Below are 14,346 nucleotides of genomic sequence, written 5' to 3'. Positions count from 1 at the left end.
CTAAAAAGCACCTAAGGAAAAGCAAAGCTAAAAATATTTAAAAGATCTCTTTTAAATATGTCCACAGTTTCGGCACCTCTCAGGTTCTCTGGCAGGCTATTCCACAGGCTGGGGGCATAATAACTGTCTCTCCATGCCTCTTGGTCCTGGGCTTTGGGATAGTTAAAAGGCTGCTCTCTCCATGCCTCTTGGTCCTGGGCTTTGGGATAGTTAAAAGGCTGCTCTCTCCATGCCTCTTGGTCCTGGGCTTTGGGATAGTTAAAAGGCTGCTCTCTCCATGCCTCTTGGTCCTGGGCTTTGGGATAGTTAAAAGGCTGTCTCTCCATGCCTCTTGGTCCTGGGCTTTGGGATAGTTAAAAGGCTGCTCTCTCCATGCCTCTTGGTCCTGGGCTTTGGGATAGTTAAAAGGCTGTCTCTCCATGCCTCTTGGTTCTGGGCTTTGGGATAGTTAAAAGGCTGCTCTCTCCATGCCTCCTGGTCCTGGGCTTTGGGATAGTTAAAAGGCCAGTGCCAGAGGACATGAGGGACCTACTGGGTACATAACTTAAAAGCATGTCTGATATGTATTGGGCTGCACGATCATGGATTGATTTAAAAACCAATAGAAGAATCTTAAAATTAATTCTAAAACTGACAGGCAGCCAGTGCAGAGACCATTAAACTGGTGTAATGTGTTCTCTCCGTCTGGTCTTGGTCAGTACCCGTGCTGCAGCATTCTGTATGTTTTGCAGTTGACCAATGGCTTTCTTGGGTTGACCAGACAGGAGAGCATTACAGTAGTCAAGCCTGCTTGTAATAAAAGCATGGATGAGTCTCTGTATCAGCCTGAGAGAGAAACGGCCGCACCTTGGCAACGTTCCTCAGTTGGTCAAAAGCTATTTTGGTCACATTCCTAACGTGTGATTCGAAATTGAGTTCCGAATCTAAAATGACACCTAGGATTTTTACCTGGACCGGAGGCCAACCCCCCCTCCCCTGCACCGGAGGCCACCCCCCCTCCCCTGCACCGGAGAGGCCACCCCCCCACCCCCCCACCCCACCTCTCCTGGACCGGAGGCCACCCCCCTCTCCTGGACCGGAGGCCGTCCCACCTCTCCTGGACCGGAGAGGCCACCCCACCTCTCCTGGACCAGAGAGGCCACCCCACCTCTCCTGGACCAGAGAGGCCATCCCCCACCCCCCTCTCCTGGACCGGAGGCCAACCCACCTCTCCTGGACCGGAGGCCAACCCCCCTCTCCTGGACCAGAGAGGCCACCCCCCTCTCCTGGACCGGAGGCCAACCCACCTCTCCTGGACCGGAGGCCAACCCACCTCTCCTGAACCGGAGGCCAACCCCCCTCTCTTGGACCAGAGAGGCCACCCCCCTCGCCTGGACCGGAGAGGCCACCCCCCCTCGCCTGGACCGGAGGCCACCCCCTCTCCTGGACCGGAGATGCCACCCCCCTCGCCTGGACCGGAGAGGCCACCCCCTCTCCTGGACCGGAGAGGCCACCCCCCCTCGCCTGGACCGGAGGCCACCCCCTCTCCTGGACCGGAGGCCAACCCCTCTCCTGGACCGGAGGACAACCCCCCACCCCCTCTCCTGGACCGGAGGCCAACCCCCTCTCCTGGACCGGAGGACAACCCCAACCCCCTCTCCTGGACCGGAGGCCACCCCCCTCTCCTGGACCGGAGGCCACCCCTCTCCTGGACCGGAGGACAACCCCAACCCCCCTCTCCTGGACCGGAGGCCACCCCCCCTCGCCTGGACCGGAGAGGCCAAACCACCTCTCCTGGACCGGAGAGGCCACCCCCTCTCCTGGACCGGAGAGGCCACCCCCCTCGCCTGGACCGGAGGCCACCCCCCTCTCCTGGACCGGAGGCCAACCCCCTCTCCTGGACCGGAGGCCACCCCCCTCTCCTGGACCGGAGGCCACCCCCTCTCCTGGACCGGAGAGGCCACCCCCCCTCGCCTGGACCGGAGGCCACCCCCTCTCCTGGACCGGAGGCCAACCCCCTCTCCTGGACCGGAGGCCACCCCCCTCTCCTGGACCGGAGGCCAACCCCCCTCTCCTGGACCGGAGGCCACCCCTTCTCCTGGACCGGAGAGGCCACCCCACCTCTCCTGGACCGGAGGCCACCCCTCTCCTGGACCGGAGAGGCCACCCCCCTCGCCTGGACCGGAGGCCACCCCCCCTCTCCTGGACCGGAGGCCAACCCCCTCTCCTGGACCGGAGAGGCCACCCCCCTCTCCTGGACCGGAGAGGCCACCCCCCTCTCCTGGACCGGAGAGGCCACCCCCCTCTCCTGGACCGGAGGCCACCCCCTCTCCTGGACCGGAGGCCAACCCCCTCTCCTGGACCGGAGGCCACCCCCTTCTCCTGGACCGGAGGCCACCCCCCTCTCCTGGACCGGAGAGGCCACCCCCACCTCTCCTGGACCGGAGAGGCCACCCCACCTCTCCTGGACCGGAGGCCAACCCCCCTCTCCTGGACCGGAGAGGCCACCCCACCTCTCCTGGTAGTTCCCCAAACGGAGCTCTCTGTTTGGATGTGGCCTTTTTCAACTATGGCATCAATGGTTTCCTTTAATTAGCTATTAATGTTATCAACTAAATCATCACAAGAGGAAGGCAGAATCGGTGGTGGAACCCTAACCCTAACCCCTTGGTAATTACCAGGTCCTAACCCTAACCCTAACCCTAACCCCTTGGTAATTACCAGGTCCTAACCCTAACCCCTTGGTAATTACCAGGTCCTAACCCTAACCCCTTGGTAATTACCGGGTCCTAACCCTAACCCCTTGGTAATTACCAAGTCCTAACCCTAACCCTAACCCCTTGGTAATTACCAGGTCCTAACCCTAACCCCTTGGTAATTACCAGGTCCTAACCCTAACCCCTTGGTAATAACCAGGTCCTAACCCTAACCCTAACCCCTTGGTAATAACCAGGTCCTAACCCTAACCCCTTGGTAATAACCAGGTCCTAACCCTAACCCCTTGGTAATTACCAGGTCCTAACCCTAACCCTAACCCTAACCCCTTGGTAATTACCAGGTCCTAACCCTAACCCCTTGGTAATTACCAGGTCCTAACCCTAACCCCTTGGTAATTACCAGGTCCTAACCCTAACCCCTTGGTAATTACCAGGTCCTAACCCTAACCCCTTGGTAATTACCAGGTCCTAACCCTAACCCCTTGGTAATTACCAGGTCCTAACCCTAACCCCTTGGTAATTACCGGGTCCTAACCCTAACCCCTTGGTAATTACCAGGTCCTAACCCTAACCCCTTGGTAATAACCAGGTCCTAACCCTAACCCCTTGGTAATTACCAGGTCCTAACCCTAACCCCTTGGTAATTACCAGGTCCTAACCCTAACCCCTTGGTAATTACCAGGTCCTAACCCTAACCCCTTGGTAATTACCAGGTCCTAACCCTAACCCCTTGGTAATTACCAGGTCCTAACCCTAACCCCTTGGTAATTACCAGGTCCTAACCCTAACCCCTTGGTAATTACCAGGTCCTAACCCTAACCCCTTGGTAATTACCAGGTCCTAACCCTAACCCCTTGGTAATTACCAGGTCCTAACCCTAACCCCTTGGTAATTACCAGGTCCTAACCCTAACCCCTTGGTAATAACCAGGTCCTAACCCTAACCCCTTGGTAATAACCAGGTCCTAACCCTAACCCCTTGGTAATTACCAGGTCCTAACCCTAACCCCTTGGTAATTACCAGGTCCTAACCCTAACCCCTTGGTAATTACCAGGTCCTAACCCTAACCCCTTGGTAATTACCAGGTCCTAACCCTAACCCCTTGGTAATTACCAGGTCCTAACCCTAACCCCTTGGTAATAACCAGGTCCTAACCCTAACCCCTTGGTAATTACCAGGTCCTAACCCTAACCCCTTGGTAATTACCAGGTCCTAACCCTAACCCCTTGGTAATTACCAGGTCCTAACCCTAACCCTAACCCTAACCCCTTGGTAATTACCAGGTCCTAACCCTAACCCTAACCCTAACCCCTTGGTAATAACCAGGTCCTAACCCTAACCCCTTGGTAATAACCAGGTCCTAACCCTAACCCTTACCCTAACCCCTTGGTAATTACCAGGTCCTAACCCTAACCCCTTGGTAATAACCAGGTCCTAACCCTAACCCCTTGGTAATAACCAGGTCCTAACCCTAACCCCTTGGTAATAACCAGGTCCTAACCCTAACCCCTTGGTAATTACCAGGTCCTAACCCTAACCCCTTGGTAATAACCAGGTCCTAACCCTAACCCCTTGGTAATAACCAGGTCCTAACCCTAACCCCTTGGTAATTACCAGGTCCTAACCCTAACCCCTTGGTAATTACCAGGTCCTAACCCTAACCCCTTGGTAATTACCAGGTCCTAACCCTAACCCCTTGGTAATTACCAGGTCCTAACCCTAACCACTTGGTAATTACCAGGTCCTAACCCTAACCCCTTGGTAATTACCAGGTCCTAACCCTAACCCTAACCCTAACCCCTTGGTAATTACCAGGTCCTAACCCTAACCCGTCTGGATTGAGGTAACCAATCGAATAACAACCAAATTATTAATGCTACAACCACTTTTTCTGACAGTCTTCAATGTATCAGAATAGTAGGAGATGACAGTTTGTATAAACTCACAAGAAGGCGGTGTTATAAGACCACACATTAGGTTACTCACAATAACCATAGTGCCATTCCTAAAGGAATTTATATGGTTTTCAAGTCCTCTGTTGGTTATTCTGACAGGGAGGACTGGAGCACTACCAGACCCTGTCTGTCAGTCTCTAAAACAGTTTGATGTTGCTGGGACTGGAGCACTACCAGACCCTGTCTGTCAGTCTCTAAAACAGTTTGATGTTGCTGGGACTGGAGCACTACCAGACCCTGTCTGTCAGTCTCTAAAACAGTTTGATGTTGCTGGGACTGGAGCACTACCAGACCCTGTCTGTCAGTCTCTAAAACAGTTTGATGTTGCTGGGTAGGAGCACTACCAGACCCTGTCTGTCAGTCTCTAAAACAGTTTGATGTTGCTGGGACTGGAGCACTACCAGACCCTGTCTGTCAGTCTCTAAAACAGTTTGATGTTGCTGGGACTGGAGCACTACCAGACCCTGTCTGTCAGTCTCTAAAACAGTTTGATGTTGCTGGGACTGGAGCACTACCAGACCCTGTCTGTCAGTCTCTAAAACACTTTGATGTTGCTGGGACTGGAGCACTACCAGACCCTGTCTGTCAGTCTCTAAAACACTTTGATGTTGCTGGGACTGAAGCACTACCAGACCCTGTCTGTCAGTCTCTAAAACAGTTTGATGTTGCTGGGACTGGAGCACTACCAGACCCTGTCAGTCAGTCTCTAAAACAGTTTGCGATGTTGCTGGAAATAATCCTGGAACCCTGCGGTTAGGGTAAATCCAGTCTCTTTTAAAAAGTGCTGGTAGCTTCCACAGCAAATCAAAGTTGTCACAAAAAGTTTTTTCAGGTACTTGTTTAGGGCAACGAGTCAGCTTAAAATTTCAGAGCTAGAGAAAATTATTCTCTTCACTGTGCTAGCAAAGATGTAAAAAAAAAAATTGTAGTCCTCCCTCAGATCGCCTAAAACTAAGGTTAAACATTCGTGAGTGACAATGGTTTCAATATTGGAGTGGTTGGCCAGAACCGTGGACAGGAGGGAGTTGATGTTGTGGGCACTGGCTCTTGGGTGATAGCGGACCTTGGTCGGTCCACAGATTGTAGGCAGGCCAATATATCTCACCATCGAGCTGCCAACGTGATGGAATCTGATGTGGAACGAAGAGGGGGCTAAGGGGGCTGATAGGTCCATCTCAAGCGGGGCAAAGTTCCTTGATAGTTGGATTGGTATCAAAGCACAAGGCGAGACCCAGATGTAGACACAGGAGGCAGATGGTTGAAGTCTTACAATGTTTAATAATCTAAAGGGGTAGGCAAGAGAATGGTCGTGGACAGGCAAAAGGTCAAAACCAGATCAGAGTCCAGGAGGTACAGTGGCAGAAAGGCTTGTAGTCAAGGCAGGCAGAATGGTCAGGCAGGTGGGTACAGAGTCCAGAAACAGGCAAGGGTCAAAACCAGGAGGACTAGAAAAAGGAGAATAGCAAAAGGAGTATGGGAAAAACACGCAGGTTGACTTGACTAAACATACAAGATGAACTGGCACAGAGAGACAGGAAACACAGGGATAAATACACTGGGGAAAATTAGCGACACCTGGAGGGGTGGAGACAATCACAAGAACAGGTGAAACAGATCAGAGGGTGGCAATTGGATCTTCTCGGATAGATGAAGGGTGGCCAGACTGCCTCGCCGATCTCCTATGCCTTGCGAGTGTCGAGTCTCCCATGGGCCGCAGAGTTAATAGAAAATAGGTAGATAATATGTAGATAATATGTAGATAATATGTAGATAACAGTAGATAATAGTAGATATTTAGATAATGTAGATAAAAGTAGATATGTAGATAATAGTAGATAATATGTAGATAACAGTAGATAATATGTAGATAATAGTATATAATATGTAGACAACAGTAGATGATATGTAGATAATAAGTAGATAATAGAAGATAATATGTAGATAATAGTAGATAATATGTAGATAATAAGTAGATAATAGAAGATAATAGAAGATAATAGTAGATAATATGTAGATAATAAGTAGATAATAGAAGATAATATGTAGATAATAGTAGATAATATGTAGATAAAAGTAGATATGTAGATAATAGTAGATAATAGTAGATAATATGTAGATAATAGTAGATAATAGTAGATAACAGTAGATAACAGTAGATAATAGTAGATAATATGTAGATAATAAAAGATAATATGTAGATAATATGTAGATAATAGTAGATAACAGTAGATAATAGTAGATATATAGATAATATGTAGATAACAGTAGATAATAGTAGATAATATGTAGGTAATAATAGATAATATGTAGATAATAGTAGATAATATGTAGATAACAGTAGATAATATGTAGATAATAATAGATAATATGTAGATAATAGTAGATAATATGTAGATAATAGTAGATAATATGTAGGTAATAATAGATAATATGTAGATAATAATAGATAATATGTAGAAAACAGTAGATAATATGTAGATGATAGAAGATAATATGTAGATAATAGTAGATATATAGATAATATGTAGATAATATGTAGATAATAGTAGATAACGGTATATATAAGTATACAATATGTAGATAAGAGTAGATAATATGTAGATAATACGTAGATAATGGTATATAATAGTATACAATCTGTAGATAACATGTAGATGATAGTAGATCATATGTAGATACTATGTAGATAATTGAAGATAATATGTAGATAATAGAAGATAACATGTAGATAATATGTAGATAATAAGTAGATAATAGAAGATAATATGTAGATAATAAGTAGATAATAGAAGATAATATGTAGATAATAGTAGATAATAGAAGATAACATGTAGATAATATGTAGATAATATGTAGATAATAGTATATAATATGTAGATAATAGTATATAATATGTAGATAATAAGTAGATAATATGTAGATAATAGTAGATAATAGTAGATATGTAGATAATAGTAGATAATATGTAGATAATATGTAGATAAAAGTAGAAATGTAGATAATAGTAGATAATATGTAGATAATATGTAGATAAAAGTAGATATGTAGATAATATGTAGACAAAAGTAGATATGTAGATAATATGTAGATAACAGTAGATAATATGTAGATAATAGTAGATAATATGTAGATAAAATGTAGATAATAGTAGATAATATGTAGATAATATTAGATATGTAGATAAAATGTAGATAATAGTAGATAATATGTAGATAATATTAGATATGTAGATAATATGTAGATAATATGTAGATAATAGTAGATAACGGTATATATAAGTATACAATATGTAGATAAGAGTAGATAATATGTAGATAATACGTAGATAATGGTATATAATAGTATACAATCTGTAGATACCATGTAGATGATAGTAGATCATATGTAGATACTATGTAGATAATTGAAGATAATATGTAGATAATAGAAGATAACATGTAGATAATATGTAGATAATAAGTAGATAATAGAAGATAATATGTAGATAATAAGTAGATAATAGAAGATAATATGTAGATAATAGTAGATAATAGAAGATAACATGTAGATAATATGTAGATAATATGTAGATAATAGTATATAATATGTAGATAATAGTATATAATATGTAGATAATAAGTAGATAATATGTAGATAATAGTAGATAATAGTAGATATGTAGATAATAGTAGATAATATGTAGATAATATGTAGATAAAAGTAGAAATGTAGATAATAGTAGATAATATGTAGATAATATGTAGATAAAAGTAGATATGTAGATAATATGTAGACAAAAGTAGATATGTAGATAATATGTAGATAACAGTAGATAATATGTAGATAATAGTAGATAATATGTAGATAAAATGTAGATAATAGTAGATAATATGTAGATAATATTAGATATGTAGATAAAATGTAGATAATAGTAGATAATATGTAGATAATATTAGATATGTAGATAAAGTGTAGATAATAGTAGATAATATGTAGACAACAGTAGATATGTAGATAATTGTAGATATATAGATAACAGTAGATAATTGTAGATATTTAGATAACAGTAGATAATAGTAGATATGTAGATAACAGTAGATAACAGCAGATAATAGAAGATATGTAGATAATAGTAGATATGTAGATAACAGTAAATAATAGTAGATAATAGTAGATATGTAGATAATAGTAGATAATAGCAGATGTGTAGATAATAGTAGATATGTAGATAATAGTAGATAATAGTAGAAACAGGCTATGAGACTAATAGTAGATAATAGTAGAGACAGCACTATTAAACAGTAATCGTAGATAACAGTAGATACTAGTAGATATGTAGATAATAGTAGAGACAGAGCTATTAGACAGTAATAGTAGATAACAGTAGATAATAGTAGATTCTAGTAGATAATATTATATAATAGTAGCTTCTAGCAGATAATATTAGATAATAGTAGATTCTAGTAGATATGTAGATAATAGTAGATTCTAGTAGATAATAGTAGATAATAGTAGATAATATTATATAATAGTAGATTCTAGTAGATATGTAGATAATAGTAGATTCTAGTAGATATGTAGATAATAGTAGATTCTAGTAGATAACAGTAGATAATAGTAGATTCTAGTATATATGTAGATAATAGTAGATTCTAGTAGATAACAGTAGATAATAGTAGATTCTAGTAGATAATATTATATAATAGTAGATTCTAGTAGATATGTAGATAATAGTAGATAATAGTAGATTATAGTAGATAACAGTAGATAATAGTAGATTCTAGTAGATAATATTATATAATAGTAGATTCTAGTAGATGTGTAGATAATAGTCGATAAAAGTAGATTATAGTAGATAACAGTAGATAATATGTAGATATGTAGATAACAGTAGATAATAGTAGATTCTAGTAGATATGTAGATAATAGTAGATAACAGTAGATAATATGTAGATATGTAGATAACAGTAGATAATAGTAGATACTAGTAGATATGTAGATAATAGTAGATAATAGTAGATTCTAGTAGATATGTAGATAATAGTAGATAATAGTAGATATGTAGATAACAGTAGATAATATGTAGATATGTAGATAACAGTAGATAATAGTAGATTCTAGTAGATATGTAGATAATAGTAGATTCTAGTAGATAATATTATATAATAGTAGATTCTAGTAGATAATAGTAGATTCTAGTAGATATGTAGATAATAGTAGATAATAGTAGATTCTAGTAGATAATATTATATAATAGTAGATTCTAGTAGATAATAGTAGATTCTAGTAGATATGTAGATAATAGTAGATAACAGTAGATACTAGTAGAAACAGAGCTATTAGACAATAATAGTAGATAACAGACCTGTTTACAGGAAACAGGGAGTCCACGAGGTTTCCTTCTATCTTCGCCAGACTGTGTTTAGGAACCAGGAGCGACTCCACGTTACCTTCCACTCTGTACCGACTGAAACGCACACACGCGCACACACAAACATACAGTAGCAGAATAACTTTGTGCAAAATGTCACCATGGAGGAGTCTGCTACAGACTTGCACCAATCAACATGTCATCATGGAGGAGGAGTCTGCTACAGGCCTGCACCAATCAACATGGAGGAGGAGTCTGCTACAGGCCTGCACCAATCAACATGTCATCATGGAGGAGGAGTCTGCTACAGGCCTGCACCAATCAACATGTCACCATGGAGGAGGAGTCTGCTACAGACCTGCACCAATCAACATGTCACCATGGAGGAGGAGTCTGCTACAGGCCTGCACCAATCAACATGTCACCATGGAGGAGGAGTCTGCTACAGGCCTGCACCAATCAACATGTCATCATGGAGGAGGAGTCTGCTACAGGCCTGCACCAATCAACATGGAGGAGTCTGCTACAGGCCTGCACCAATCAACATGGAGGAGGAGTCTGCTACAGGCCTGCACCAATCAACATGTCATCATGGAGGAGGAGTCTGCTACAGGCCTGCACCAATCAACATGGAGGAGTCTGCTACAGGCCTGCACCAATCAACATGGAGGAGGAGTCTGCTACAGGCCTGCACCAATCAACATGTCATCATGGAGGAGGAGTCTGCTACAGGCCTGCACCAATCAACATGTCACCATGGAGGAGGAGTCTGCTACAGGCCTGCACCAATCAACATGTCACCATGGAGGAGGAGTCTGCTACAGGCCTGCACCAATCAACATGTCATCATGGAGGAGGAGTCTGCTACAGGCCTGCACCAATCAACATGTCACCATGGAGGAGGAGTCTGCTACAGGCCTGCACCAATCAACATGTCACCATGGAGGAGGAGTCTGCTACAGGCCTGCACCAATCAACATGTCACCATGGAGGAGGAGTCTGCTACAGGCCTGCACCAATCAACATGTCACCATGGAGGAGGAGTCTGCTACAGGCCTGCACCAATCAACATGTCATCATGGAGGAGGAGTCTGCTACAGGCCTGCACCAATCAACATGTCATCATGGAGGAGGAGTCTGCTACAGGCCTGCACCAATCAACATGTCACCATGGAGGAGGAGTCTGCTACAGGCCTGCACCAATCAACATGCTGCGGCCCTTCACACCATGTGGCTTCTTTTTCTGAATAAAAACATCTAACATTGAGTTGTGTGTCTGTAGGGGTGTCTGTTACCTGAAGCTGGCCCCCAGCAGGACAGACACCAGTACGGGGGCGGAAGCGAAGAATACTGGGTGGCTCGCCACAAACCGACCCAGAGCCTGGAAGGAGCTCCTCAGGCCTGCTTGCAACACCTGAATCACACACACACACACACACACACACACACACACACACACACACACACACACATAGATACACACACACACACACACATGAACATCATTTCTCTCTCTCTCACACACACACACAAACATCCTTCTCTCTCTCTCACAAACACACACAAACATCCTTCTCTCTCTCACAAACACACACAAACACATTAACATAATTTCTCTCTCTCACACACACATAAACATCCTTCTCTCTCTCACAAACACACCTGGCGCAGCATCCTCCTAGCGCGCTCTGGCCACAGCGTCTTGAGCCTCTCCCACCAGCGAGAGGAAACAGTGGGCACGCCGACCATCAGGTGCACACAGCATCGGGTCCACAGGCACTACTGTCCCAGTGTTCTCCGGTAGACAGACAGACAGCCAGACAGACAGGAAGGAGGACAGACAGACAGGAAGGAGGACAGACAGACAGACAGGAGGACAGCCTAGTTCTCCCTGGTCAGACAGCTCCTTCTCAGGGCTTCACTCATCAGAGCCCCTGGCGGCAGACTGTAGCTCCAACAGATAAATAACCTGCAGATCTCTGTCTCTGTCTCTCTCTATATATATATATTTACCCCTCTATTTCCCTCTTCCCCCAACTTGCTCTATCTTCCCCCCCCCCCCACTTCCTCTCTCTCCCCCAACTCTCTACCTTTTCTCCCCCAACTCTCCCTCTCTCTACAGGTTGGGTGCAGCAGACAGTAGACACAGTAGCCTAGAGAGCAGCAGATACCGGGAGATAATGGCACTTATATAGCGACAGCTCCATAGATAGACGACAGAACTCGAACTAACCTACATGGGTAAATGAAGGCAACAGAGATCCAGTGAAAGCAGCCAAGAGAAGCGATAGCCTATCCTTTAAAGCAGCTAGATGGTGACGTTATAACCCAGAGTGGGCGCAGTGGACCCTCACATCTCCCACCTCATCCAGCCCGTCTCTGGGTGTAGCCAAGACAGATAAAACCGCCTGTTTAGCTCGGTAACTCGGTAATCCAGTAGCACTGGCCCAGAGAGTGCAGGCTCGGTAAGACTAGGCGAAAAAAAGATTTCCCGGTGTGTGTAGGTGATGTTATCCGGTTAGGTCGCGCTGCAGCGGTGAAGGCTTTGTCATCGCCTCCTCACGCTCCACTGCCCCACTATCACCCCGGTGGCTCCACGCCACTCTCTCTTCCACTGGCCGCTCCTCTCCGTTGTCCTCACGCTCTAACAAACTGACATCACTAATTACCGGCTGGCTGGTAAACAGTGATTCCGTTACTGATGCACCTCTTGGTGTCACAGCTTCCCGTGCCCCGCCTCTCTCTCGCCTCGCTGGTAATGCAGAGACTCAAACTCCGAATATCATTTATTTCAGGCAGTCAGTGGGAGCGCCAGTCAGTTACCAGCTAAAATATTACAATCAGATTACAGAGACTTTTCAAAAAGTAGATGATTACTTATTCGATTACTTTTAAATTCAAAAGAATGATTGTGTCAAAAAAAAATCTGACATTCAATTAGTCATTGAAAAAAGTCACACGTATAAATTAAATTAAATTAAATTGGTTAAATTTGTTCCACCTGAGAGAGAACAAGTCAGAGTCTAGTATGATGACACACAAAAATGCATTTGATGGCTCCTTTTGTCTTCTTCTAATGCCTCTTAAAGGGAAAGTAATCCAAAAGTAACTGAATGTAATCAGATTGTGTTTTCCTCTCTCATCGCTCGGTTTGGTTCTGATATTTAGCTCCTCTGGTCACTCTGAATGCAACTGTACTGTATGTTTACTGTTGGAATGTATTTAGCTGTTTCCATAGTAACCAGACAGATCACTTCTTCTTTGACAAGCCCTGGTTCCCATGGTGATGGCTCCTGGTGCTACGGTGACACACACAGAGAGAAGAGAGAGAGAAGAGAGAGAGAAGAGAGAGAAGAGAGAGAGAAGACTGAGAGAAGACTGAGAGAAGAGAGAGAGAAGAGAGAGAGACGAGAGAGAAGAGAGAGAGAAGAGAGAGAGAAGAGAGAGAGAAGAGAGAGAAGGAGAGAGAGAAGAGAGAGAGAAGAGAGAGCAGAGAGAGAAGAGAGAGCGAAGAGAGAGCAGAGAGAGAGAAGAGAGAGAGAGAAGAGAGAGAGAAGAGAGAGAAGAGAGAGAGAGTAACACAATTAGCCCCAAACAAATCATGACTTGACACATTGAAAATATATATATTTTTTTTAAACAGAACAAACTACAATGCTATTTGGCCCTAAACAGAGTATACCTGACCACTGTGACTGACCCAAACTTAAGGAAAGCTTTGACTATGTACAGACTCAGTGGGCTTTGCTATTGAGAAAGGCCGCCATAGGCAGACCTGGCTCTCAAGAGAACACAGGCTATGTGCACACTGCACACAAAATGCGGTTGAAACTGAGCTGCACTTCCTAACCTCCTGCCAAATGTATGACCATATGTGATCCGATTCAGAAAACTAGGTGTATGTCGCAAGTCACGACTTCACAGGAGAGTCGTTTGAACGTTTTTTAAATTTTTTATCAAAATGCGTTTTTTTGTTGTTGGCAGAAATGCCTTCTCGAACATGTGAATTTTCATGTGCCTTAATAACAAACGTGTATGCCGTCTGTAAATATGAATACAATTGTTAAATTACGAGCCTTGTTGGTTAAGCCACAGAAAAAGTCAGCAACCTTCCCACTAGCCATGATTGGCTGAGATAGTGAGTGGGCTGGACATGCCGAGAGAGGAGTTTGGATTAGTCTGCCATACTGAAGGCTTCTGTCTATTTGATTTTGTCAGTCTGTGTTTGTAATCTTGTCGAACATTTAAAAAAAATGTTTTGTGTCATGGAGCTGCATCCTCCACTTTCTGGAGGATCAAGTTTTGAAATCAGTGGAATTAGAGTCTGATAGCTAAAGAGATGGAG

General features: G+C 43.9%; 1 protein-coding gene across 1 annotated transcript in view; it reads right to left on the bottom strand.

The window, feature by feature from the left end:
- ptchd1 (patched domain containing 1) overlaps positions 1–12,039 on the bottom strand; it is a 64,555-nt gene extending 52,516 nt beyond the window's left edge. Inside the window, exons 1-3 of the mRNA XM_045710973.1 lie at positions 11,664–12,039; positions 11,297–11,415; positions 9,996–10,097 (exon numbers count right to left, since the gene is read on the bottom strand). Coding sequence (XP_045566929.1) covers positions 9,996–10,097; positions 11,297–11,415; positions 11,664–11,750 — 308 coding nt within the window. The 5' untranslated portion in view covers positions 11,751–12,039. The remainder of the gene's footprint in view (positions 1–9,995; positions 10,098–11,296; positions 11,416–11,663) is intronic.
- Positions 12,040–14,346: the final 2,307 nt, after the last annotated feature.

Source organism: Salmo salar, chromosome ssa29 (genome assembly GCF_905237065.1).
Source record: "Salmo salar chromosome ssa29, Ssal_v3.1, whole genome shotgun sequence".
Classification (NCBI taxonomy): Eukaryota; Metazoa; Chordata; class Actinopteri; order Salmoniformes; family Salmonidae; genus Salmo; species Salmo salar.
Note: the sequence above shows the minus strand (reverse complement) of the source record. Positions and strands in the feature narration are given on the sequence as shown.